Raw genomic sequence first — 22756 nt, 5'->3', positions numbered from 1 at the left:
GAGAGAGCAAGAATGGTAGGAGGCCTGTTGTTGCCACAAAAGGAGAGCCTTTGACCCAAGGACTTTTACCGAGGCCTATAGCCTTAAGCTCTTCCGCGTTCTTCGCTCGAGACTACTCCTGCTCCAATGGCGCTGGCACGCGGCGGCCGCGGCGGCGATAAGGCCATCTGCTCCGTTCACCTCGGCCTGCTCCTGCTCCTTGTCATCCTGGCGCTGCAATGCGGCGTCGAACCGGCGGCGGCGCGGAGGGAGTGGCCCGTCGGCGACGGTGCCGGCTGGAGCCCCGGCGTCGTCGGGTGGCCCAACTACAAGCCCTTCAAGGCGGGCGACGTGCTCGGTAGCTAATTGCTCCATCCATGTCTAGCTAGCTTAGCTTGCTCTCCCTCTGCTTGCTTCATCTGTCTTCTTCTTCTTCTTCTTCTTCTTCTTCTTCTTCTTTTTACTGAAACTGATCCGTCATGGCCGGTGCTAATGGCGCCCGCGGCGGCGGCGGCGGCGGGCGGCGTGCGTGTAAAACGCAGTGTTCAGCTACGACGCGAGCGCGCACAACGTGGTGGTGGTGGGCGACGTGGACTACGCGCTGTGCAGGGCGCCGGCCAACGCGACGGCGTACGGCTCCGGCGACGACCGCGTCGCGCTGCCCCCCGGCGTCACCTTCTTCGTCTCCGGCTTCCCGGGCGACTGCGACAAGGGCATGATGAAGATCGCGGTCACCGCTAGATAATAGCAAAGACACCAAAAACGAAAGATCGATCGAATGGATCGATCGTGGACGGATGAATATGACTACTCTTCGGCCCGGTTTTTGTCATCCGAATATCCATGGTTATATGAGATTTTGTTGCACATCGTTCTTTATTAAACACAGCGGCGGAGCCACCGCCCAGGCTCACCGACGAAAACTTCATTAAATTTCAATATATTTACAGTAAATTGATGATAAAATTTCTATAGCAAATAAGCAAATACTAGTTTAAAAAACTTTCTGGCTCCATCACTGATTAAACAAGAAAGATTTAAGTGTGTTTTTGACAACCCTCGACGATTTATTTAGGGACTATACGAGTTTTTTATTAAAAAAATTCAATATAATTATAATGTAATTGTACTGTAATTACACTATATAACTATATTATAATCACATTATAAATAACTTTTATCTAATTTATATACAAGTATCAAAAAAAAATACCTGTAACTTCATACATAAATTATTTAGAGGTTATGGTATAGTTATATATAGGCCATGTTCTTTTCTCCAACAACTTTTGGATTAAATTTTGGATACTCGTGGCACGCTTTTCAAACTGCTAAACGGTACGTTTCGTGCAAAAACTTTCTATATGAAAGTTGTTCTAAACTATCAAATCAATCCGTTTTTCAAGTTTGTAATAATTAAAACTTAATTAATCACACATTATTACCACCTCGTTTTACGTGAAACACTTAATCTTCATCTTCATCTTCAGGAGATTCAAACACCACCATAGTACAATTATATTGTAGTTGAACTAAAATTATATTATAGGTACATTTCAAAGCTTTTAGAAAAAAACTTGCGACGGTTTATTTTGAGAGAACTAAGCGTGGGCAGCAGAGGCACTCATATGCCCTTGCTTCACAAAGAGAACAAGAGAGATCAACACACTTTGCTAGATCACGCCACGCGTATGTGCCTCCTAATACTGATCTCTTGTTTTGCATGCTATGTGGCTTCAAATTAAGGGGTTTGGTTGAGTCTAGATCTGAAGTTGATCGTTGAATGAGAGGCACACCCATTTTGACTTCACCTCTGCGACCATTATCATGCCCCATGGCGCTAGCTCACCGCTAGATCGAGGTTTAATTTGCCGGCGATCAATCCCGGAGAAGAAAGAGACGTCACTGAGCTGGATTAATTCCGCTATTGCAGGCCCAACAAAGCCCGTATAATTGGTTCGCGCGCTACCATTGGTATGGGCTTCCTTTCGCGGCTCAACCACTCAATGCAGGCCCAACTACACCACCTGGCGACTCATGTAGGCCCATGAGAGCCGGTATAATTGTCGGGGAAGAATAAGTTCCCTTTAGGTCCCTCATGTTAACGTTTTGAATCGTATCCTCAAACCGCGATACTAGAAATTTCGAACCCTGATGTTTTGCAAAACTGGGTTGAATAACGGTGTAAGACAGTATGGATGGTCGTTTTTGCTGACGTGGCATTCTAGTTAGAAAAAAAATACATGTAGGGGCCACATGTAAGTGGACTTCCACTTATCCCCTCTCTTCCCCGGGAGCTAGCTGGCAGGGAAAGGGGCGGTGGCTGGCGAGCCCGTCCGCTGGAGGCAGCAGTGACAGTGGGAGACTGGGAGGTTGACGACGAGGGGCTCTGGTGGTTCGTGGCAGCGGAGAAGAAGAGGAGGGTGGCAAGAGACCCGGCGAGCTCGAACTCGCCAGCCGTCTGCATGAATGCGGCTGGATTTTTCACATTTTGGTCCTTTTGAAAAACTTATTTCGCAAGTAGATCCCTAGAAAAACTTATCCCAAAAATGGTCCTTTTTGGGGCGCCAGAGTGGCTGGCGCCGTCGTTCAACAGGACGGCGCCAAAGAGGCTGGCGCCGTCCCACCACCGACGTGGCGGGGTGATGCTGAGGTGGCTAGGGGGAGTGCGCCAGAGTGGCTGGCGCCCCCCCCCCCCCCCGAATTTTTTTATTTTTGTTTTATTTGTTTGATATTTTTTTCACGCTTAGGGACATACAAGAACCAACCATAGAAAAATTGAACTCAAATGGACGTAATATGTGACATGTAGAATTTTTCCTCTCCTCTCCTCTCTCCGAACTAGTGCAGAGGAGAGAGATGTGCAACTTTTTTATTTTTATTTTACTTTTTTGATATTTTTTTCACACTTAGGAACTCACAGGAACCAACCACGTAAAAAATAAACTCAAACGGACGAAATATGTGGCATATGGAATTTTCCAAAGCTCCACCGAAAAACTTCTCTCCTCAAAAACACAATCTTGCAAGCGGAATTTGGAGGTTTTAATATCGCCGAACCCGGCAAAGCGGGGGAGAATTGGATGTAACTTTTTCTGTAGATGTCCGTGCATATATTATTTGCCTGATTCCGAGTCCGTATGAGAAAGTTACGCCTATTTTAATAGATGGCATATTTTGTTCGTTTCGGTAGAGTTTTGGAAAATTCTACATGTCACATATTTTGTCCGTTTGAGTTTATTTTTTATACGGTTGGTTCCTATGTTCTCCTAAGTATGAAAAAAAATATCAAAAAATGAAATAAAAATAAAAAAATTGCATCTCTATGTACTGTTTAACTTATATATGTCATTTCATATGGTTATATTTTGAATATGGTTATATTTTGAATTAGATTAAGTAATTTCATATAGTGGTAGAGTGCATTATGTTTAACATGCTGATCAAAGGGTTTTACTAAAGGAGTTATGGTCTAATTTTAGTGAAGGTGCAAAGTAGACTAAGTGGTATGCTAGATATTTTCAGACTTAGCTAAGTGGTAGTTCGAGTTTAAATTTTTTTTATGGTTGGTTGTATCGTGATCCTGAGTGTGAAAAAACATCCGAAAAAATAAAATAAAAATGACACCGTTGCAACTCCATACAGAGAAACAGGAATGGAGGCGGCGGCACTAGGCTGGGGCGGCGCCAGCATGGCTGGCGCCCTCCTCCTGCCACATCGGTTCGCGTGCGCCACGGTGGCAGGAGGACGGCGCCAGAGAGGCTGGCGCCGTCCCGTTGGATGACGGCGCCAGCCACTCTGGCGCCCCAAAAAGGACCATTTCTGGGATAAGTTTTTTCAGAGGTCTATTTGCGAAATAAGTTTTTCAAAAGGATCAAAATGTGAAAAATCCAGTGAATGCGGCGGTAGAGGTGGGTGGCCGGAGAGGATGGTGTTGTGGTTGTCAACGGTGGTGGAGGAGGAGCGGACAGCGCGACCCGGCTTGTGGTGATGGCGGCCAAGGAGCTTGGCGTGAATCCTCGGTGGTGGCAATAGCCTGAAGCTCGGCACCATGGATCCAATTATGGAGGCAACATCCTCGAAGCTTGGTAGCATGGATGAATGGCAACGACGGCGGCGGCTCGAGAAGTGCCCACGGAAGCGGTGAATAGGGAATGTTGTGAAGCTTACCGCACTCAGTGGAGGCAAGATAGATGTGGCCTCAACCGGTCTCCACCCGCACAACCTGTTACTGCTTCTACCGCCCAGGGCTCCCACGACCTGTTGTTTCGCTTGGTGGCAGTTGAGGGAGGTCATCGGTCTTGCGCCCAACGAATTGCCACCTCGTCTCGCCACCTCTTCCCGATGGTTATGATGCCATGCCACTATTGCACGGTGCCTTTGAGGCCGACTCTAGATTTGGATGATGATGAGCGGGAGCCAACAAGGACGATGGTGGCTCGACGCGCAAGAAGGTGCACCCCTCCAAGGAGCTCTCCACGTTCCTCTATGGATTAGAGTCACTCTATATATAATGCAAACAAAGTCTAGCATTTCCAAAAGTGGATCCTCACTTCTCTTGGCTTCTCTTGGGATTTTTATATAGGCCTTTTCAGGAATCTTGATGATGGCTTCTTTTGATGATCACAGATGATGATGCGTCTTTAGACAATAGATAGAGATAATCTTGATGATAATTTCTTTTAGCCGTCAAATATAAATGATGCATCTTTAGATAATAGGTAGAGAGAATCTTGATGCTAGCTTCTTTCGACCATCGAATATTAATGCACCTTTAGACTGTAGATAAAGATGCTTTCTTACGGAAGTATATTTATCGCATACCTTATTTTAAAATGTTTGTTGCACATAGTACAAATAGTTATGAAACTTTTTATAAAAAAAAATGGACAAACATAAACGAGTTGTGCTACATATCCCTTCACAAACATGGAAAAACAAAAATAACAAATTCAGTGTTATATCACTTTGTGTAGTTTGATATGTTGCTTTTTCTCCATGTGATGTTCAGTTTGACTTTGAATGCTCCACGTGACTGTATAAAAAATGAGAATATGCAACATCAAGGGCTTAAAATATTTTCCGGCATTTCCAGTCTCTACCCGAGGCAAAGACTCGAAGAGAGATGTCCTTGTTGAAAGGTGCAAAGCTCCACCAAAATGACATAACGCAAGAATTTCTTTCCGCCCAGTTATTATTACATGACGCATGGCGTGGCAGGAACAAAGAGCTGATATAAGGGATCACCCAGCGATCATTTAAAAAAAAAAACAACAACAACAACTTTGTCTAAAGGGTATTGCCATTTGCCAAGCTGTACACTCATTAGATTATGTCTTACAAGGATGAATAATTGAAAATGGTGTATTTCAAAATTCAAAAGTACACCAGTTCTTAATGTACCAATTCTCTATGTAGTGTAACTGAACTTGCATGAGCTTTCCCAGCTTGCATGATTTTGTCGCAAAGGGAAATGCCTTTTGCTCCAGAAAGAAAAAAAAATAGCAGTAGTATAATCTAACGCAAATGGAAAGTTGAGCACACGATCTGCACTGGCTGTTAAAAACCACCGTGTTACAGGACGGGTATGTGCAAAGGCATCTTTGCCGGAATGTCCATGTATATGCAGGCATTTTGCTTCAGATAAATCTTGTCAAACTTCTGAGGGGTCTGCCCTCTCCAGCACAAAGATGTTTGCCTTGTCATCTCTTCCTATCCGTAGAGATTCATCAACGTATCTGACCAAAATGTTGAGGAGAACTCTGGAATCTGGATGCAAATTGGGTTACTCTGCTGCTATACATGTGCTACCCGAAATTATTGGTGTTAAAAGCATCCACACCACTTCTGGAAAGAAAAAATGTAGCGTAGGGAAACTAGTGATTTGTAGCAGAGATTGTAAAATTAGAAAAACAGCGAAGAACAAAACAGTTTCACATAAGCCGAAAAGGATACGTTATCTCTAGCCAGCCTTCTGGGTTGAATATAGCAAGGAGCATATCATAGTTCTTCTGGAAAATATTCATCAGCTGCACATGACAGTCAAAGTGAACATCAGAGAAAATTACAGTTGCTTTACATGGTGTAATTAAAATGGTTACTTATGTCCATAGAAGAAAATAGACATCACACACAGTTGCACATGCATCCTGTGAAGGAAAACAATGTGCCTCTGCTCAAGGTTATTTGTAAAAAGATTTGTTACAAAAGTTTTGACTCATAACTCTACCCTTCCAATAGTATTGAAGTACTGCTTATGTATATGAAGCTAGTTTCTAAGTGAAAATATCATGAATTATACCTGATCAGGAGTGATGGTCGAACTATCAAGCGTGATATCAACCTTCTGAAAACAAAAATTGGATAAAAGAATAATGTGCTTCAGAATTTAAGTGGTCAGGTTCCAAAAATTTCTAGGACGACGTAACCAATGATGAGAAGCAGATAGAATCCTTACTGTTTTAGTAGTTATCTTGTACGAAGCTTCAATAGTAAGTTGGCCAGATAATATCTTCAACGCCCTTGCACTGAATTTTATCACATTTACCGCCTTTTCCTTTGGGTGTAGAGAAGGTGATGCTAAATCTCCATTTATTTCAAGATATATCAAAAATCAAAACTGACTTGGTTTGCCAGTATAAAAATCATGTAACAATATTCACTGTTCTTTTTCAATAACATTTACTTCATAGTTAATAGGCTTATAGCACAAAAGCATGTACTTTGTCTTTTTAGGAAACAGAGCATTTGTCATGTACTTCCGTTGCGGTAGCCATTAGCCAACATAAGTTTTGATCATTTTGGTATTGTCCAAGAATTGAAGAGTACTGAAGTCAAATTCTACTCAATCAAACTCTATACAACATAGGAGAAATACACCGATGAAAAACTTGTAAATTCAGGCATAAACATAGAACAAGCCATACAGCAAACAAGCACAGCACCAACGTTACCAATTTGGCTTGACAACATTTCTCGGTAAATTTCACTAACCTCTTTGACATCAATCATCTGGAAGAAATCTCCTAAGCTGATGAAATCTCTCAGTCCCAACTTTGTCCTCTTCTTCCCCAGTATCGAAATCGTGCTATAGACGAGCCTCCAGCATCCATCCACCTTCCATCGTCTCAACACCAAACTATCAGTAACATTACCAAAGAGGCAATTTCATACTACATTTGTTTATCTTAAACTAGTACACACCTATTTCCACCTAGATTCTAACAACAATCCCTGCTCATCATAAACTCAAAAGGTAAAGAAAATCCTGATCAATATCAGGTGATCAGACTTCCAAATTAACGCTCGAATTGATTAGTAGTAGCATAAGCGCATTGGTGGAAAGTGGCATGTATGTAGTAATACCTTGTCCTGCAGCTTGTCGGTTGGCTCCGGCGTTGGGTTCTTGGACTCGAGGAGCTCCACCAGTGCGTGAATCTCCGACCTTTTCTCGGAGGTCATCCCGAATATCCCTCTGTTCATGCCTTTCCTCCAAAGCATCAAACAGGCAAAAAAATAAAATTAATCAATAGGCTGCCAGCGAATCGATCGAACAGCGACGCTGCTACAGTTGACAATCAGCAGCAGGCAGCAGCAACAGGCGCGCGCGAGAGAGAGAGAGAGAGAGATGGAACCTTCCAGAGCGGCGTAGAGCGCGTCCTTGGCGTCGCCGAGGGCGGCCTCGTACGAGCCCACCGCCCGCGCCTGTGGCTGGGGCTGGGACAAGCCGTGCTCGGGAGGCACCGCCGCCGACGCCGCGCGTCGCCGTGGGCCGGGGCGGCAGCGCGAGGCGAAGAGGAAGAGCCCCCTCCTCCCGCTCGTGCTCGTCGTCGTCGTGGTGGCAATGCCGCAGCGCGCGCGGTGCGCCGGGGACGACGGACGGAGGAAGGGGGAAGGGAGGAGGAGGAGGACGGAAGCTGCCGCCATGGCAGAGGGCTATGGAGCGTGCTCGCGGTGCCGGCGGCGGCTCAGCTGCACCATGCTGCTGCTGGTGATGGTGGCGGTGTGCTACTCCTCCCGCCTCCTTGGCGCGCGCCCATGCGGGTTAGCCTCGTGATAAGTGGGTGGGAGATGGCTAGTAGGAGTAGTAGCCTGGACAGCTCGTTCCGGCTGCAAAAACTGTGGCCACATCTACGAGGAGAGGATAACGTTGTGGCGCGAGCGAGCAAGGGATGGAGGGAGGGAGCAGTAGACAGTAGTACAAGCACAGGGTATCACCTATTTATAGTCTGATGCCTTGTTGGCCTTGTTTAGTTCACGAAAAAAAATTTTAGATGTCACATCGGATGTTTGACCAGATGTCGAAAGGAGTTTTCGGACATGAATGAAAAAACTAATTTCATGACTTTCCTGGAAACTGCGAGACGAATTTATTAAGTCTAATTAATCCGTTATTAGCACATGTGGGTTACTGTAGCACTTATGCCTAATCATGGACTAATTAGGCTCAGAAGATTCGTCTCGCGATTTTCATAGAAACTGTGCAACTAATTTTTTATTTTATTATATTTAATGCTATGCATGTGTCCAAAGATTTTGATGTAATGTTTTTGGAAAACAAATTTTGAGAACTAAACAAAGCCCGAGTATCTATCAACCGGCACATGAGAGATGAGACACCACCGGACACAGCTGGAGGAGGGGAATTTTAAAAAAGAAAAGAAAAAGGGCCACGAGAGGCTCATTGATCCTGGGGCACGTGCGAGCGATGGTGGAGCAGCAGGAGTGCAGGACAAGTTCAGGTGCAGCCATGCATGGAGAACATGGATGCAATGGCCGAATCTTTGGGTACATATAACAACTGGGGGTGTAATGCAAGGTGGTTTTGTGGATAATGTAATCGTGTAGTGCGTGGTGCGTGCAGGAGTTCAGGAATTTTGACAGCAGGATAAGAGGAAGAGATCATTATCGATCAAGAATGTAATAATTTGATTCAAACAAAAAGAACTAATCAACAAAACAAAGGGGGATGGGGGGCTTCCACGTTTAGTCGTATAAACAGCAAAATGATCGATCGAGAAGGAAGAAAAAAACATGTTACATTAGACTAAAGAAAGGTATTCAGATCCACGAATCAAATAAGATCGATCGCGTGCTCCAACTATCGTTTCAGCCTGGTACAAGACACATTTAAGTCCGCATAGAAAATCGGAAGAGTGAGGTCCAATGGTGGTAATGACTAATGAGTTCGTCAGCCACCGACAAATCTGACACTCAGTTCCAGAAAGTTAAGTTGAGATGGTGTCTTTAGAAAAAATGGCGACAATAATTCCAGGCTCATGGAAATTATACAAGTAGATAGCCCCGTACAGCAACCCCTGTACACCCCTTTTATCTTACAACACCAAAAGAATGGGTCAAAATTCATAATACATGACAACATGATACTAATTACAGGTAACAAACGAAAGCATGGGAAAGATGAACAAAGAAAGAGGAGAATTTAGGGAAGAGGCACGTAGATGAAGGAATGGTTCTCTCAACATGATGCATTTTCTTCATCGACGCCGCCTCGAGGCTGCAGGTGAATTTGTACTTGTCTGCTGCCTTCTAAAACTTGGGGAGGACACTTGAACTGGTTGGTGTGTCGCAGGTGCCTTGTATGACTGATAAGCAGCAGGTTTTGATCCAGCCGGTGCAGGCGTTGATTGAAGAGTTGACTCCATAAAGCACGCAATATTTAACCGGGTTTTCTCCAGCTCCCCTTGAAGCAAATCGCTACTGCATTGCTGAGCAAGTGCCTGGGAAAAATAAAAAATAAATAGTTCCTGGTTAGCCATGCTCCCTTGCAAAATCAGAACAGGATGAAACTTTCACTAAAGAGAGCTTCCCATAATTAGATGATGAAAGCACCAGAAGTCCTGACTTAGTGTTTTCCAAAATTCAAAATCCAGGGCAATGAGAATATAGATGCCTAACGCAAACGGGATGTATATTTGGCAGATTTAATGCAACAGAACCTACTGGAAGTGTTATTCAGTTGTCACTGATGCAAGAATTAATCCATATGTTCTACATCTTTTAGAACTTACAAGCAGATCATCAGGTGATACTGATTGTCTATCATCTGATGCAGCATCCTCACTGCCACGAGTTGGTCGACGGTGGTGTCCAGGATTCTCCAAGGCTTCAGTCACACTTTCGCAGGCCTTCTCCAATAAATTCTCTTGTAAGGATCTCAAAGCCTGCTCTGCCTCAGTTGATAAGTATGTCCGTAATATAGTCTCAAAATACTCAAGCTGCACCCGTAAAACAAACAGAACAGTTCTTTAAGTTCATAATTGAATCGTTTACACAACTTAAGACTCTGAAGAGGCTAATGCAGTTGAAGCTAAAAGAAACAAAATTAGTACCTCAAGCATGAGCTGACAAAAACCATTTGCGTCCAACATTCTGAGTTCTTTGGTCTTATTCTCATGGAAAATACTGAGGAAGATATCAATCAAACCCTCTACCAAAATTGTCATCGCCTTTTCCAGCAGAGGCCTAGCACCGGAGTAGACCTGAAACCACAGATACAGTATTCCATCAAAGAAGAAAGTATGTAAAGAGCAATTGAAGTAAATTTATGATTTATCAGTAATTGATGTACATCCAGTGCGAAGGAGAGATGCACAATTTTAATAATCAGGGGAAATGTAGAAATGGAAACCTCTGCGTGTACAGCTACAAGGATGTGCAGTAAATCAAGAGCTGCATCTCGAATGCCCTGCGAGAAGAATAATTTGTAATAGAATGTAAATGCCACAAGAGCATTATCAAGATGTTAATTTCATGTAAGATAACAAAGGCAGTCGTACAACTGTTATATGAGGCTACCATTAATATGCGCACACAACTACTAGCCATGGCCAGCACATAGCAATGCAGGCACAAAATATTATGATAATTTTCTTGCAGCAAATAATATAGTACATGCAACTGAACTGCATATACAAAGTTACAGACTATCCATCAGTAGTATACTATTGGTTGTTTCCAGTTTTTTTTTAGTGGTACACATTTGGAAGCGTTAACATCAGTACGATTATCTTAATTATGCTACATACCTTTACTGCTGGTGCTGCTCCCCAGTGAATCCCATAATCCAACAGATAGTTTCGTGCAGCATTTCTGATCAAGTTCGACTACAAAACAAAAATTAGGGCAAAGCAAAGGAAGATAGCAAAATGTGCATAGACTCCGAATTTATAGCCCCAAAAATCATGCTACTATCAAGCATGATATATGAACTTCCACTGTAGGCATTCCAAACAATTTTGAATTAAAGTTATCCTAGTCATCAAACAATATAATAATCTATGAAGTGGACAAACATCTGACATATTCCAGAGTAATAACTAGTACTCCCTCCGTATTTTAATGTATGATGCCGTTGACTTTTCAACCACCGTTTGACCATTCGTTTTATTCAAAAATTTTGTGCAAATATGAAAATATTTATGTCATGCTTAAAGAACATTTGATGACGAATGAAGTCATAATAAAATAAATGATAATTACATAAATTTTTTGAATAAGATGAATGGTCAAACGTTGGTCAAAAAGTCAACGCCGTCATACATTAAAATATGGAGGTAGTAATAAATCCAAAACTAGCACATTAACTAGGGTATCAATAATAAAATGCTTCAGTCACAGAAAATAGAACTATGCACATTTTGATCTAGCTATTAGTTATTTAGGACTACATATTGCAACGGATCTTGAATAAACATGCAATAAGTTAAATGCTTCATTTGATTCACATCAGATCAACCAGTAGACGCATAGAGGCATGTGCATGTCTACGCAGATATTCCCATAGAACAACTTCAGAAAAAGAAGTGATCATTACTTCCATTAAGGCCTTTTTGGGCATACCACTACTGAAGAACAAATAGTGGGCTAAATCAGGTGTTTCAAACTTGTAACTTTGCACACCAAGACACGAAAGGATTAAAGCTAACATGGTTATAACTAAATCTTTTGGCCAATAATGATTAATCAACAATTCTGGATTTTCTACCATACCTTTGCAAATGTATACTGTTCCAGGACTTTCTCCTCAAGTGCTGAGAAAGAAGTCATCAGATCTCGCATGTCAGCACTACGCTCATCATTATCCCTGAGAGAGGAACACTAACTGAGTGAAGCAAATGTATCAAAGCATTGCTTTTAGATGAAATAACAAGCTTTCAATCAATCTATTCAGGGATAACGACTCGCACCAAAAATTATAAAGGACAGTAAGACAATGTTAGTGGAACATAAGCTAAGATGATCGGGTACCTGACTGGGGACCAAATGTGCCTGTATTTGGTATACAGTTCATCTGAAAGTTCAGCTTTACAATATCCAATGTTACTCAGAACAACCAACAGCTTCTTGTACAAGTCCCCATCCATGCCAGCAGATGTTTCACTGTTAGTACCATTTACATATCCATTTTGGGTATGGTTGTTTTCTTTATTTGATCTGTTCTGAGCTAGTTCCCCTCCAAACCTCTCCAGATAACCTGATGCACTAACACAGCTTGTCAATAATGGATGATGCAACAATTAGATACAAAATTTGTAAGACCTTCAGTAGTTACGTTACAAAGAAAATCCATACCAGCAAAATCCAGAAAAGAATTTAGAAATGCAAGTCTGACAGATTCATGAATTTCATGGAGGTGTTGAGAAATATCGTAAGACTTGGCAGTCTCACTCCTCAGATTAAGAACCATACTGCAATAGAAAAGCATAGATCAGGAGGCAGTTCGAAACCATAAAAAATGAAGGCACGATATTGATGGCTGGTTATAAAACTAGTCACCTCAAGACTTAGATTGATCTTGAATGTAAAAATGCACACTTCAAATGCAGTTATTTCAATATACAATTTGATATTTATTATCATTCTTTTATTAACAAGTTGAAAACAACATTCAGTTCTCTTACAGTGAATAGGATTGTAAGCAAACCATTATAAATCACAACGAAGAACTGATTTCATAGCCATGATATGATATGAACTAACAAACTAGAAGTATTCATTATGTGAAGCACACCTAACAATTACTTTAGGACAAATCTTATGCTTAGGTCTGTTTGTCATTGCCATGGCTTTTCAAAAGCATGTATCTAATCTATTTTCGACTAACACAATGGCAAAATATTACTGTACTAAATATCCCCAATTCCCCATTATTAGATTCCACAGACAGTATTGAAATCATAAACTACCCATTAATAGCACAAACAATTATACCTACAGCATGCATAAGATATCATCAGAGAAAGTGCAATATTGAACAAAAAATATGCTTACAAATCAATGCGGTCCATTGCCGAAACTATGATATCACGGAACTCCAAGGGCATGCTTGAAATTGCATATAGAGATTTGTTCCTCTCAAGGGTGGTTAAAGTAAACCAGGTCTCATATTTCGATATCTCCTTAGTTGTTGCCCGCATCCATGAACAAAGTCGTAGAATGTAAAGCTTCGTTATTTCATAATGAAGGGCCCGCAACATTTTCACTGGAATTATTGTTAACCACATTCAGTATACAAAAGAAGTTAAGTGTATCTACAGTTCTAAAAAAGGGCAATAAAATATACCAGCAGTTGGAGATGAATCCTTCCCTTCAAGAGTAAGGCAAGCCTTAGCTATTTCTTTTATAGTATCACCCATGAACGGACGAAGAATGTTACATTCCTCAAAATCACGGAAAGTATTCTGAACCTGTTGATATAAAAACATGCTTAATTGTAACAAATACAATCAAACCACTAAGGGTTCTGATTAAATGTTAGAATTGCAAAACATGCAGTAACTCTACCTTGGTGTCAAAAGCAGATACAGTAGCACGAACCATACTAGCAACTTCATCAAGAGTATGGTTTGTGTACTTTGCTTCTCCACCTTTATCATCAGTCTTATTTACACTCTGTTTTGTATTCATATCAGAATCAGAAAGTACATTCCCCGCAGCTGCCTGTAAACAATAGATACGGGTAACAAATTCATGTAAGTCTTTCTCATAAATCATAAAAAGATGGTGGTTCTCATTTTTCATGAGGTGACATGAAGCAGGCACAGTATTTCAGAATACACTATATGAAAAAAAAATATATAAAAGGCGCTTATTTCATACGCATTGCAATCTATGAGAAGAGGTGGGATGAAAAGGTTCATATGTATTCATATGTTTTGGAGCAAGATCTTAACTATATCTGACAAATGTTAAAGCTAAACCCATTCATACCTTTGCAAATTTTCCACTGAAGACAGATAAAGCTAATCTCCAGAATGCAGGAACATGCTGGATAAGTACAGCAGTTAACCTACGAATGTAGGCTGCCCTTAAGCTATCAGCTTCATCAGCCATAATATTTGTTGACAGTTGATCATCTTGAAAAGAGTCACCGGTAGCAGAATCAACTTCCAACTATGCAAACATAAGGAACATGTGCCATGTTAACTAAGACAAGGTGCAAATACCATGTAAATTTGTAGCATCATAGTAGATGATCAAATGAGTGCTATGCTGAACCCAAACTACTCACTGATTTATTTGAATCTTGTTGCAATTGCCTCCATTTTGCATCAGATAGTATTTTCTCACGAATTTTATTCTGTAGAACCTCCATTCGTGCTTCATGATCTAAGGTGCATTTTTCAAACAATCCATGGATCCTGCTATTCTGAGAAGATATGAAGATAGAACATATAAGTAGTGGTACAAGCAAGTATGGCCATGACATAAAGCACAGATAATTTTGGTCAAGAGCGTTAACCTGAATGTTAAGATAATGCCACACTGGATCGGTCTCAGGTTCCAACTCCAACAGTAGCCGAACAATGTTCTCAAGCTGGCAGTTGGCAAGAAAATCAGGAGGCAGATAGAACTGAATCATATTGTATCTAAATAGCATAAATATAAACAACTAGCGATCAGTAGTTCAGTTTACAGCCAGCAGCATCCTACGTGTAGGTATCAAGTAACTTCCTCATGTAACTACCAAAATTTCTATAATCAAAATTAGCGAGTTGAGTGATATTTGAGTATTTGACTATCAACACTAGTAAGGAACTTCAAGTATTCTACATTGAATATTGGAAAGTCAACTAACCTCAGCGAGGTCAAGATGAGGATCCTCCATTGACTTGTAAAGCATGCCTCTGAATTCCTGCATTACCTTTTCCACTTCCTCAAGTACACGTTTTAGTATCCCCACCTGTGTCAGTTATTCATCATAAAAAGAATATAGTAAAAATACTGGATGTGCTTAAGCAACAATTTGTTGTGGCGTATTGTGCCTAAAATAGAAGGGATGTCACAAGACAATAGTTAAATTTTTAGTCCCTATTACTCCAGCATCAAAATACTCAAGATTTTGTAAGTCATACAATAGAGAGATAATAAAATCAAGTAATGGACATGCATGAGCCATCTAAACTATGGATTTCTTAGATCTTTGTGTGAATCAATCATGTAATGTTATTAGTTATTATGATGTTATATTAATTACCAAATACATGTGCAAGAAATTGGCATGAACAGGAAACAATATGCAAAATTTTTGTGCAAGGAAAGAACAAAGAAGCATACGATAATTGATCTTGGAAAACAAAGAAAATCATATAGCATGTATCAGGCATATGAGCCATCATGAAAGGAAGAAAGAGAATATAATCCACAAATCTATTTCATCGCATTTTTAATCCAACATAAAACTATTTCATGCTTTTCTCATGATCTCCAAATGGTTAAGGGATGTCCCACAAAATAGCCAAAAAGAAAAACAGGGGCAACAGAAATGTTAATGCAACCGCATTAAAACTTTGATAAACCCATGCTACCTGTAGGTCAGACAATACCCTTTCTTTCTTATTTGACATCCTAGAACCCATGTTACTTTGAACATCAATACATGAGAACTCGAGATTGGCTATACGAAACTGTAACACTAGGTATGTACCCGAGAGGTACTCTCATAATACTATATCAATATATAGCTAATGGTCAAAGTTACATCTTGGACCGTGAAAGGTCAAAGCCATCAAATAAAAAGAACGGGTACATGTTTCTCTTGTGTTACTAAACTAGAAGTAGTGTAAGACGGTGATAATGTAAGAATCCTGATGGGTATTGTGGTTCCCACTAAATCACATTGTTTTTCACTTTACGGGTGTCGGTACCCCAGATAGTGCGCTATGATCAGTTGGCACCCATCCCCATCATTCCCACCACTTCTAATATCTTCAAATAACAGACGCAGATAAAATAAATCAAGTTGACGTACATGAGAAGGAAGAACAATAGATTTAGCTTTCTGGTACTCCCTGACAGCTAGGTCATATTCTCCTTTTCTAATGTTCCCACGAATTGCACTTGGCAGGTTAAATAATGTCCGGAATCTCTGAAGCATTCCTTGAACAGATCTGATCTTCTCAGCTTGGGCCTGCACAACGGTTTACGTTACCGCACTCAAGAATTGCAGTAATAATGACCATGATTAGTGAAATGAAGTTCTAGAGAAAACTTAGTTGGTATACCTGCCTCTCAAATAGAGGCTCAAATGCACGGTTTGCTACACCACTAATTTTCTGGGTGACTGAGTACAAGTGAGCAGTTCCTGCACCTTCGGGATCTTCCTCTATCTGTCTCAGCTTTGACTCAATATCTGCAGAAAAACTCGCGGTATTAAAAACAGGTGCAAAAATTAAGATCATGAGAATTATCTACAACAGAGCAGAAGAAGAAAAAAAAGGAACAGATACCATCTATCGTGGTTTTGCACGAAACAAAACAATCAAAGTTCTCCTTGACTAATTGTTTTTTCTGCTGTGTTCTCCCTTTGAGATCAGTTTTCAAGGTAAGCGCACCAGACTCTAAGTCAGCAGCACTTGTATCTTTGTGAACCCACGAAAGAAAAACCTTGGGGTCAAAATTCGGAGAAGAATATATAACTTTCTCTGCAAATAAAAACATACCCTTGTTATGGAAGAACAGATAACAGAATGAAATAATATGTATGACCAAAAGGCATACCTCGCATACTGGGGTCTAAACCCTGAGCCTTCTCCCTTGAAACAGGAGAACTTACTGAAGCATCAGTAATTAATCGCAGAGACTTATTATCAATGACTCTGGTAAGAAAATAAATGCTATTAAAACACGAATATAGAGAGGACATTGGATTGGTAATTTTAATTCTCCATGATAAAGAGCATACCACACATGTACTAGGTAATGCAGAGCAGGACATTATTAATATATATGAGGTTAATACTTGTTGCTGCCAAAATATATTGATAATACAAAGTTTGATGTTTCAGTAAGGTTACGTACAGCTCACTTTCAAAAATTTTAGAACCAGTGAATGTGTTTGCTATCTAACATACTATCAATGTATGAGGTGATTGCATTTTATAAAATGTTTATCAAGTGGTCAAGTGGTACATTAATGTGGAAAAAATATATAAAAGAAGATGATGCGTGTCATGTATTGACCATGAGTTTTGTGATCCAGATAGTTACCCAAGGCCCAAAGGGTCCAGAACTTCTACTCCTCTAGGTAAAGTCTGTACATTGGTAAGTGCCTTCCGAGTTGCTGCAGCAGCTGCTTTCTGATCAACTGTAGGAGCTGCCCCCCCTTCACGCATTTCCCGAACCCTGCGAGCAAGCTGGGTGGAGCAAAGGCAGACTGACATTAGGCATATTCAGTACAAGATAACATGTTAAAACAGATGTTTGTATTTGGTGCATTTAACATCTAATATGGAGAATGCAGATATGAAATGATACATGAACAAATGCAACAACAGAGAAAATGAAAAGCATGGCATTCAATTTCAAACAAGCTGAGAGAGGAGGTTTGAATAACATGAATGTGCAGCTAGAAGGAAATCAAAATGAACTATACCGAAAGAGTGTGCCAACAGTAATGCACGCTGCACAAATGCAATTGATGTGATGACCAAGCATTGTGTGTCAGACCAGCAAACTTGTAAAAATGTTGTCTATAAGTCCATTAATTAATCCCTTATACCTCCATATATCATAGTACTACACAACATGAATGATTGAAACACACCAGTACCCAGAGTTCACACCAATAGGCAAGTCTTAGGAATTAACCCAAATCCCCCCCCCCCCAGGCGACCCAACAAGCAGCTCCACTCTGCAGCACCACAGCTAATTTGTGCGATCCCCAGAAGGAACAGAAACAAACTGATCAAACCAGCATAAATTTCATAACCTACACTACTAGCTAAATGCACTCAACCACGATTCTGACATGTTCATAACAAGCTACTCGGCTCGCTGCCTTAACAAACCCGCGAGACCAACCAAAATTTTCGGATCATCAAAGCACGCGACCCCCAAAAAACTAGCACGGAAGACGAGCGGCCGAGATCGAGATCTCGCCGATCTCCCCCCACATACCTCGGCCTCGTCGACGCGCTTCCAGCTCCTGGGCTCGTCGTCGTCGAAATCCCCATCATCCCTCGACGCGGCCCGCCGTGCCCCGGCGCGGCCGCCGCCGCGGGGGGGCGGGGGGCCACGGTCACGGGAGGAGGGGGCGCCATCCTCATCCCCGGAGGAAATGGACAGCATCTCGACCTCGGAGTCGTCGTCGTCGTCGTCGCCGCCTCCGCGGCTGGGCTGCCTCGCCTTGGCGGGGCCCCCTCCGCCGCGTCCTCCTCCGCCGCCGCCGCGGGAGGAGTTGGCAGGGGGGCGGACGAGGTTGACGACGGGCTTCCCGGCCCCCGCGGGGCGCTGGTGGCTGAGGTCACGCGCCGCCTGCTCCTGCAGCGCCATCTGGAGGAGCTCGTCCTCGTCGACGTCGCTGTCGCTCGCCATGTCCGGATCTGGGACGAGGCGACGAGGGGGGTGGGGAGAGAGTGATGAGAGGGGAGAGAGAGGGAGAGAGAGGCGAGGAGGTGGAGGAGGAGAGATTTCGCTACGGAGTTTTGGGTTTTCTACTTTTCTATATGCAGGTGCAGCTGCACGGAACGGGGGACCGAACGGCGGTTGGATCTGCGGAGCATTCCGTGCTCGCGCTCTCTGTCTCTCGGTCTCTCGTGTGCGGCTGCGTGGTTGTCTGGCCTGTTTAGATTTCGTTTCGTTTCTTGGCCTGTTTTACCGGCAGCCGTGGCGTACTCTAGCGCGAGTTCGGTTCGGCAGGGGCAAACGGCGAAAACGCGCATGTGAACATTGGTGATTTTACGGATCAGCAGTTTTGCTGACCGAGCATCGGAGACCTTTGCGTACCGGTCCGCGTGTGGCTGGTGGTTTGCTTACCAGACTCGTCTTTTCGTTCAGAAAGAAAAAAAAAAGTATGATTTACTTCTCAACTATCACGGCCGCCGATCGAATTATCCCCCTAAATCATAAAACCAAATATTTTATACCCTCAAGTATTTATACCGGACAAATAACCTCCCTAAACACTGTTCTTAGCAGTTTAGACTTGAGCTTATACATATGGTGCCAACATGGCAATCTAGTCAGCAAAGAAAATAAAAAAAATTCCCTGGGACCACATGTCATACATATTCCTCAACCAAATCCCTCCAAGTCCCCCTTCGCGCTCTCTCTCTCTCTCTCGCGCGCGCGCTCAGGTGACCGGAGGCGGAAGTATCTCTCGCTCAGGTGGCCGGCGGCGGAGGCGGACCTAGCGGTGGCCGGCGGCGGAGGCGGACCTAGCAGGGGTGGGTGGCGGCGGCAAAGCGAGCTCGAGTGGCCAGCGGTGGAGGCGGAGGAGGAGCGAGCTCGGGAGGCTGCCAATGGCGGCGAAGCGAGCTCAGGTGGGCACGGTAGATATGCTACTTTGACCAACGATGTTTATAAAAGTAAGATGTTTTAAATAAAAAGAGTTGCATATTCTGATAGTTTGTTTAGGGTGTGTTTGGATAATGGAAAATGAGGAGTGGAATCGGGATTGGGAAATGAATGAAGGGTTAGGATTAAATGGGAGAGGGGGAATGGATGGTTAGGATTTAAATATGTCTTTTGGTGGGTGGAAAATTATTTCTCTATCCTATTAGCCAAACATTGCCTTAATGATAAATCTAGTAACATCAATTTTACATGATTAATCTTTTTTATATTTTTACTATTAATAGTCAAGGTTACTAATATTTGACTTTGACACTATGCTAAAAATATTTATATTTTGGGACGGAGGGAGTAGTTGATTTTAGGGGGTTTTTTCACCGAAGTTTATTTTTCAACCTTTACTTTTATATCGTTAAGAACACGTATATAAAAGTTTTATTCATAAATTATTTTTGTTTACAAAATAAAATGGATAAGCCAAATGATGGGGATTCATGTGTGTGATTTAGAGGGATATCCCTCAGCAATAGAAGATGGCTATCCAAATTTTAAGTATGTTTGATTGATGGATAAGGGTGAATGGAGTGGCCAGATAAGGAGTATTCAATGAAGATGGTGGATAACCTTATCTGATAAAATTGGTATCCACTTTTGCTAATTTTGATCATTAATATTGGATAGAAAAAAATGATGTGTGTTGCTCTGAGAAAAATTAAAATTAGGATAAACATCGTATGATTAAATTGGTAAAGCATTTGTTGGTCTACGATCTGAAATGCGGGTGTATCCAAAATAATTAGAGCTTTTGTTTGGCGCCTTGCGCAAGATAGTCTTCCCATCTAGGTTAACAAAGCTCAACATTAGCTACTACTACCTCTATCCCAGAAAGACTGCAGTTTCACACTGTTTGTGTCCAGTGTATAACCGTCTGTCTTATTTGAAAAAGTTTTATGATTATTATTTTTGTTGTTATTAGATGATAAAACATGAATAGTATTTTATGTGTGACTAGCATTTTTAATTTTTTTTCATAAATTTTTCAAATAAGATGCACGGTCAAACGTTGGACACAGAAATCCACAGCTGCACTTAAATGGAATGGGGGTAGTAATATATAGCATTTGTGTTGTTTTGTATGTTTAGCTGCACTTAAATGGGATGGGGTAGTAATATATAGCCTTTGTATTGTTTTGTATATTGAACATGAATGTAGCTATTATGCAGTAGTACAATGTGCAAAGGTGATAGCTTTATATGTCTTGAGTAATGGCTTATCAATTATCATAGAGACAAGTGAGTTTTACTCTCTATGTCCCAATATGAGTGCATTCTGGTACAATGTGTGACATATCCTAGTACTATGGATCTATGCCTATATATCCAGATTCATAATACTAGGATATGTCACATCCTGGACTAGAATACATTTGTACTAGGACGTCGTCTATCTAGATTCGTAATACTATGATATGTTACATCTTGTACTATAATGCACTTATATTGGAATGGATGGAGTATTTACTTTAGACCTGATTGGTTACTTGTATTGCTTAATTCAATTCCGTCTTAGTTGACAATATAAATTATCTTGCTGCTTTGAAGAGATGGTTCTTGCAAAATGGTGCAGTACACAATAAATGAGAGAGAATGGTTGTTAGATCTCTTATGTCTCTACTAAGTTATTGCGATATACTTTAATAGGCGACGATTTCTAACATAGAAAAAAAAACTATGACGATTATGAATCAATATAACATAATGCCTTGTGCAGATAGGACACAGTTTGGACTTCCTTAAATTCAATGGTACAATCAAACACTATTGGATCTTGACCTAACCTTGCATAGTTGGATCTTCATTATTTCCAAAACATTCACTTTGGTCTTGATTTCCTGTTTACTTTTGTTTGCCAAAACATGAGGATACCATTAAGATCGTTGTAAGACACACTTTTATCGTAAAAAACCTACATATCAACTAAAGAGATTAACTAGATTCATAATAGGTGTATGTTCTCACATTCTTGTTCGATAGTGCTCCTCACGCTCGGGGATCACTCATCCATCTTGTCTTTTGATTCATCTATGGTATCCTTTAATATCACTCACTTACTTAGAATTTAACGTCATTAAGTAGGAAAATAATATTACCCGTCCTAATTTATAGGCATGTAAAAAATTTATTAGGGAGATGATATGGAAGGAAGTTTCTGGATGATATTCCCGTAAATAAATGCACGATGCATGCATAAGATTAATTGCGGTGATTGATGCGCGTATTATGCATGGAGACGGTACGTCGTTCTAAATAATTCCATGCACCCACGTTAGGGGCTTGCATACATGTGTATGGAAGGGGTTAATGAAGTGTCACACGCACATACGAAATGTTAGGGCGCACGTGTATGAATGCCGATGAAGTGAATAATCACGTAATCACTATATGAAGACACGCCTCGTATTATGGGACAATGTTTTTGTGAGAGGGACTAAAGTTTAGTCCCTAGTTTCCAAACACCTCCTGAATAGAACTGCACTTACAAAATCCTATAAATTTCTTTGTTCCAAATTAGTTTTAATGTTGGTGTGTGTTGTTCTTAAAATCTATCCTCTCTTCAAAAGAATCTGGACTAGACTATGTTTAGATTAATATAGTTAAAACTTAAAAGTTGATCTTCAGTCTTCCTCGACTGAAGGAGCAGTCCTAAACCGAATCAGAATGCGACCTGTCGCAACACGAACATCGTATTCGCATCCAACGGCATCGTGCGCAAATCAGACCTGAAGACGGATCCAGATTGTCCAAAACCCCCCAAAGCAAGAAAAGAAAACGTCCGGAACGTCCAACCGGCCACCCCACGGCCTACCACCCCCAGTCAATGACAAGTGGGCCAGACTCAAACCCGTCCCCACAAGTCATCGACTACTATGACGGCATCCTACCGCCGGCGTCCACGCGCGGC

General features: G+C 41.5%; 3 protein-coding genes across 5 annotated transcripts; 1 reads left to right on the top strand and 2 right to left on the bottom strand.

Moving 5' to 3' along the window:
• Nucleotides 1-126: 126 nt before the first annotated feature.
• Nucleotides 127-724, top strand: LOC107275481 (basic blue protein). The gene is made up of 2 exons (XM_015779349.1): nucleotides 127-337; nucleotides 522-724. Exons 1-2 carry the CDS (start codon nucleotides 127-129, stop codon nucleotides 722-724), a joined length of 414 nt encoding a protein of 137 aa, XP_015634835.1.
• A 4539-nt stretch (nucleotides 725-5263) lies between these two features.
• LOC4335835 (fibrillin protein 5 homolog) lies at nucleotides 5264-8172 on the bottom strand. 3 transcript variants are annotated; one of them, XM_015780444.3, is made up of 7 exons: nucleotides 7614-8172; nucleotides 7345-7463; nucleotides 6973-7095; nucleotides 6437-6535; nucleotides 6281-6325; nucleotides 5935-6008; nucleotides 5264-5826 (listed from the first exon to the last, which is right to left on the bottom strand). In XM_015780444.3, exons 1-7 carry the CDS (start codon nucleotides 7903-7905, stop codon nucleotides 5787-5789), a joined length of 792 nt encoding a protein of 263 aa, XP_015635930.1. In that variant the 5' UTR covers nucleotides 7906-8172; the 3' UTR covers nucleotides 5264-5786. The 3 variants fall into 3 exon arrangements, with proteins under 3 accessions (XP_015635930.1, XP_015635931.1, XP_015635928.1); XM_015780445.3 differs by having other exon boundaries at nucleotides 5264-5823; XM_015780442.3 differs by having other exon boundaries at nucleotides 5264-5717.
• A 963-nt stretch (nucleotides 8173-9135) lies between these two features.
• Nucleotides 9136-18862, bottom strand: LOC4335834 (exocyst complex component SEC5B). Its single transcript, XM_015780441.3, has 21 exons — nucleotides 18400-18862; nucleotides 17491-17636; nucleotides 17002-17099; nucleotides 16731-16925; nucleotides 16506-16633; nucleotides 16253-16411; nucleotides 15080-15184; nucleotides 14744-14818; nucleotides 14513-14650; nucleotides 14212-14394; nucleotides 13786-13941; nucleotides 13565-13688; nucleotides 13273-13483; nucleotides 12574-12689; nucleotides 12250-12475; nucleotides 11992-12085; nucleotides 11028-11105; nucleotides 10631-10687; nucleotides 10332-10481; nucleotides 10011-10217; nucleotides 9136-9719 (listed from the first exon to the last, which is right to left on the bottom strand). Exons 1-21 carry the CDS (start codon nucleotides 18814-18816, stop codon nucleotides 9477-9479), a joined length of 3306 nt encoding a protein of 1101 aa, XP_015635927.1. The 5' UTR covers nucleotides 18817-18862; the 3' UTR covers nucleotides 9136-9476.
• Nucleotides 18863-22756: the final 3894 nt, after the last annotated feature.

Source organism: Oryza sativa, chromosome 4 (genome assembly GCF_034140825.1).
Source record: "Oryza sativa Japonica Group chromosome 4, ASM3414082v1".
Classification (NCBI taxonomy): Eukaryota; Viridiplantae; Streptophyta; class Magnoliopsida; order Poales; family Poaceae; genus Oryza; species Oryza sativa.
Note: the sequence above shows the minus strand (reverse complement) of the source record. Positions and strands in the feature narration are given on the sequence as shown.

Bases quoted from the DNA above. Each gene is read 5' to 3' on its own strand.
- LOC107275481 (XM_015779349.1), top strand. From the start codon at position 127: ATGGCGCTGGCACGCGGCGGCCGCGGCGGCGATAAGGCCATCTGCTCC. The intron at 338-521 runs GTAGCTAATTGC...TGTAAAACGCAG, and splicing joins CAAGGCGGGCGACGTGCTCG to TGTTCAGCTACGACGCGAGC.
- LOC4335835 (XM_015780442.3), bottom strand. From the start codon at position 7,905: ATGGCGGCAGCTTCCGTCCTCCTCCTCCTCCCTTCCCCCTTCCTCCGT. The intron at 7,096-7,344 runs GTATTACTACAT...AGACGATGGAAG, and splicing joins CCGACAAGCTGCAGGACAAG to GTGGATGGATGCTGGAGGCT. The intron at 5,718-5,934 runs GTATCCTTTTCG...CATTTTGGTCAG, and splicing joins GAAGGCTGGCTAGAGATAAC to ATACGTTGATGAATCTCTAC.
- LOC4335834 (XM_015780441.3), bottom strand. From the start codon at position 18,816: ATGGCGAGCGACAGCGACGTCGACGAGGACGAGCTCCTCCAGATGGCG. The intron at 17,100-17,490 runs GTAACTATCTGG...TTTTCTTACCAG, and splicing joins CTGGACCCTTTGGGCCTTGG to AGTCATTGATAATAAGTCTC. The intron at 14,651-14,743 runs GTTAACGCTCTT...ATATCTTCTCAG, and splicing joins GGCATTATCTTAACATTCAG to AATAGCAGGATCCATGGATT.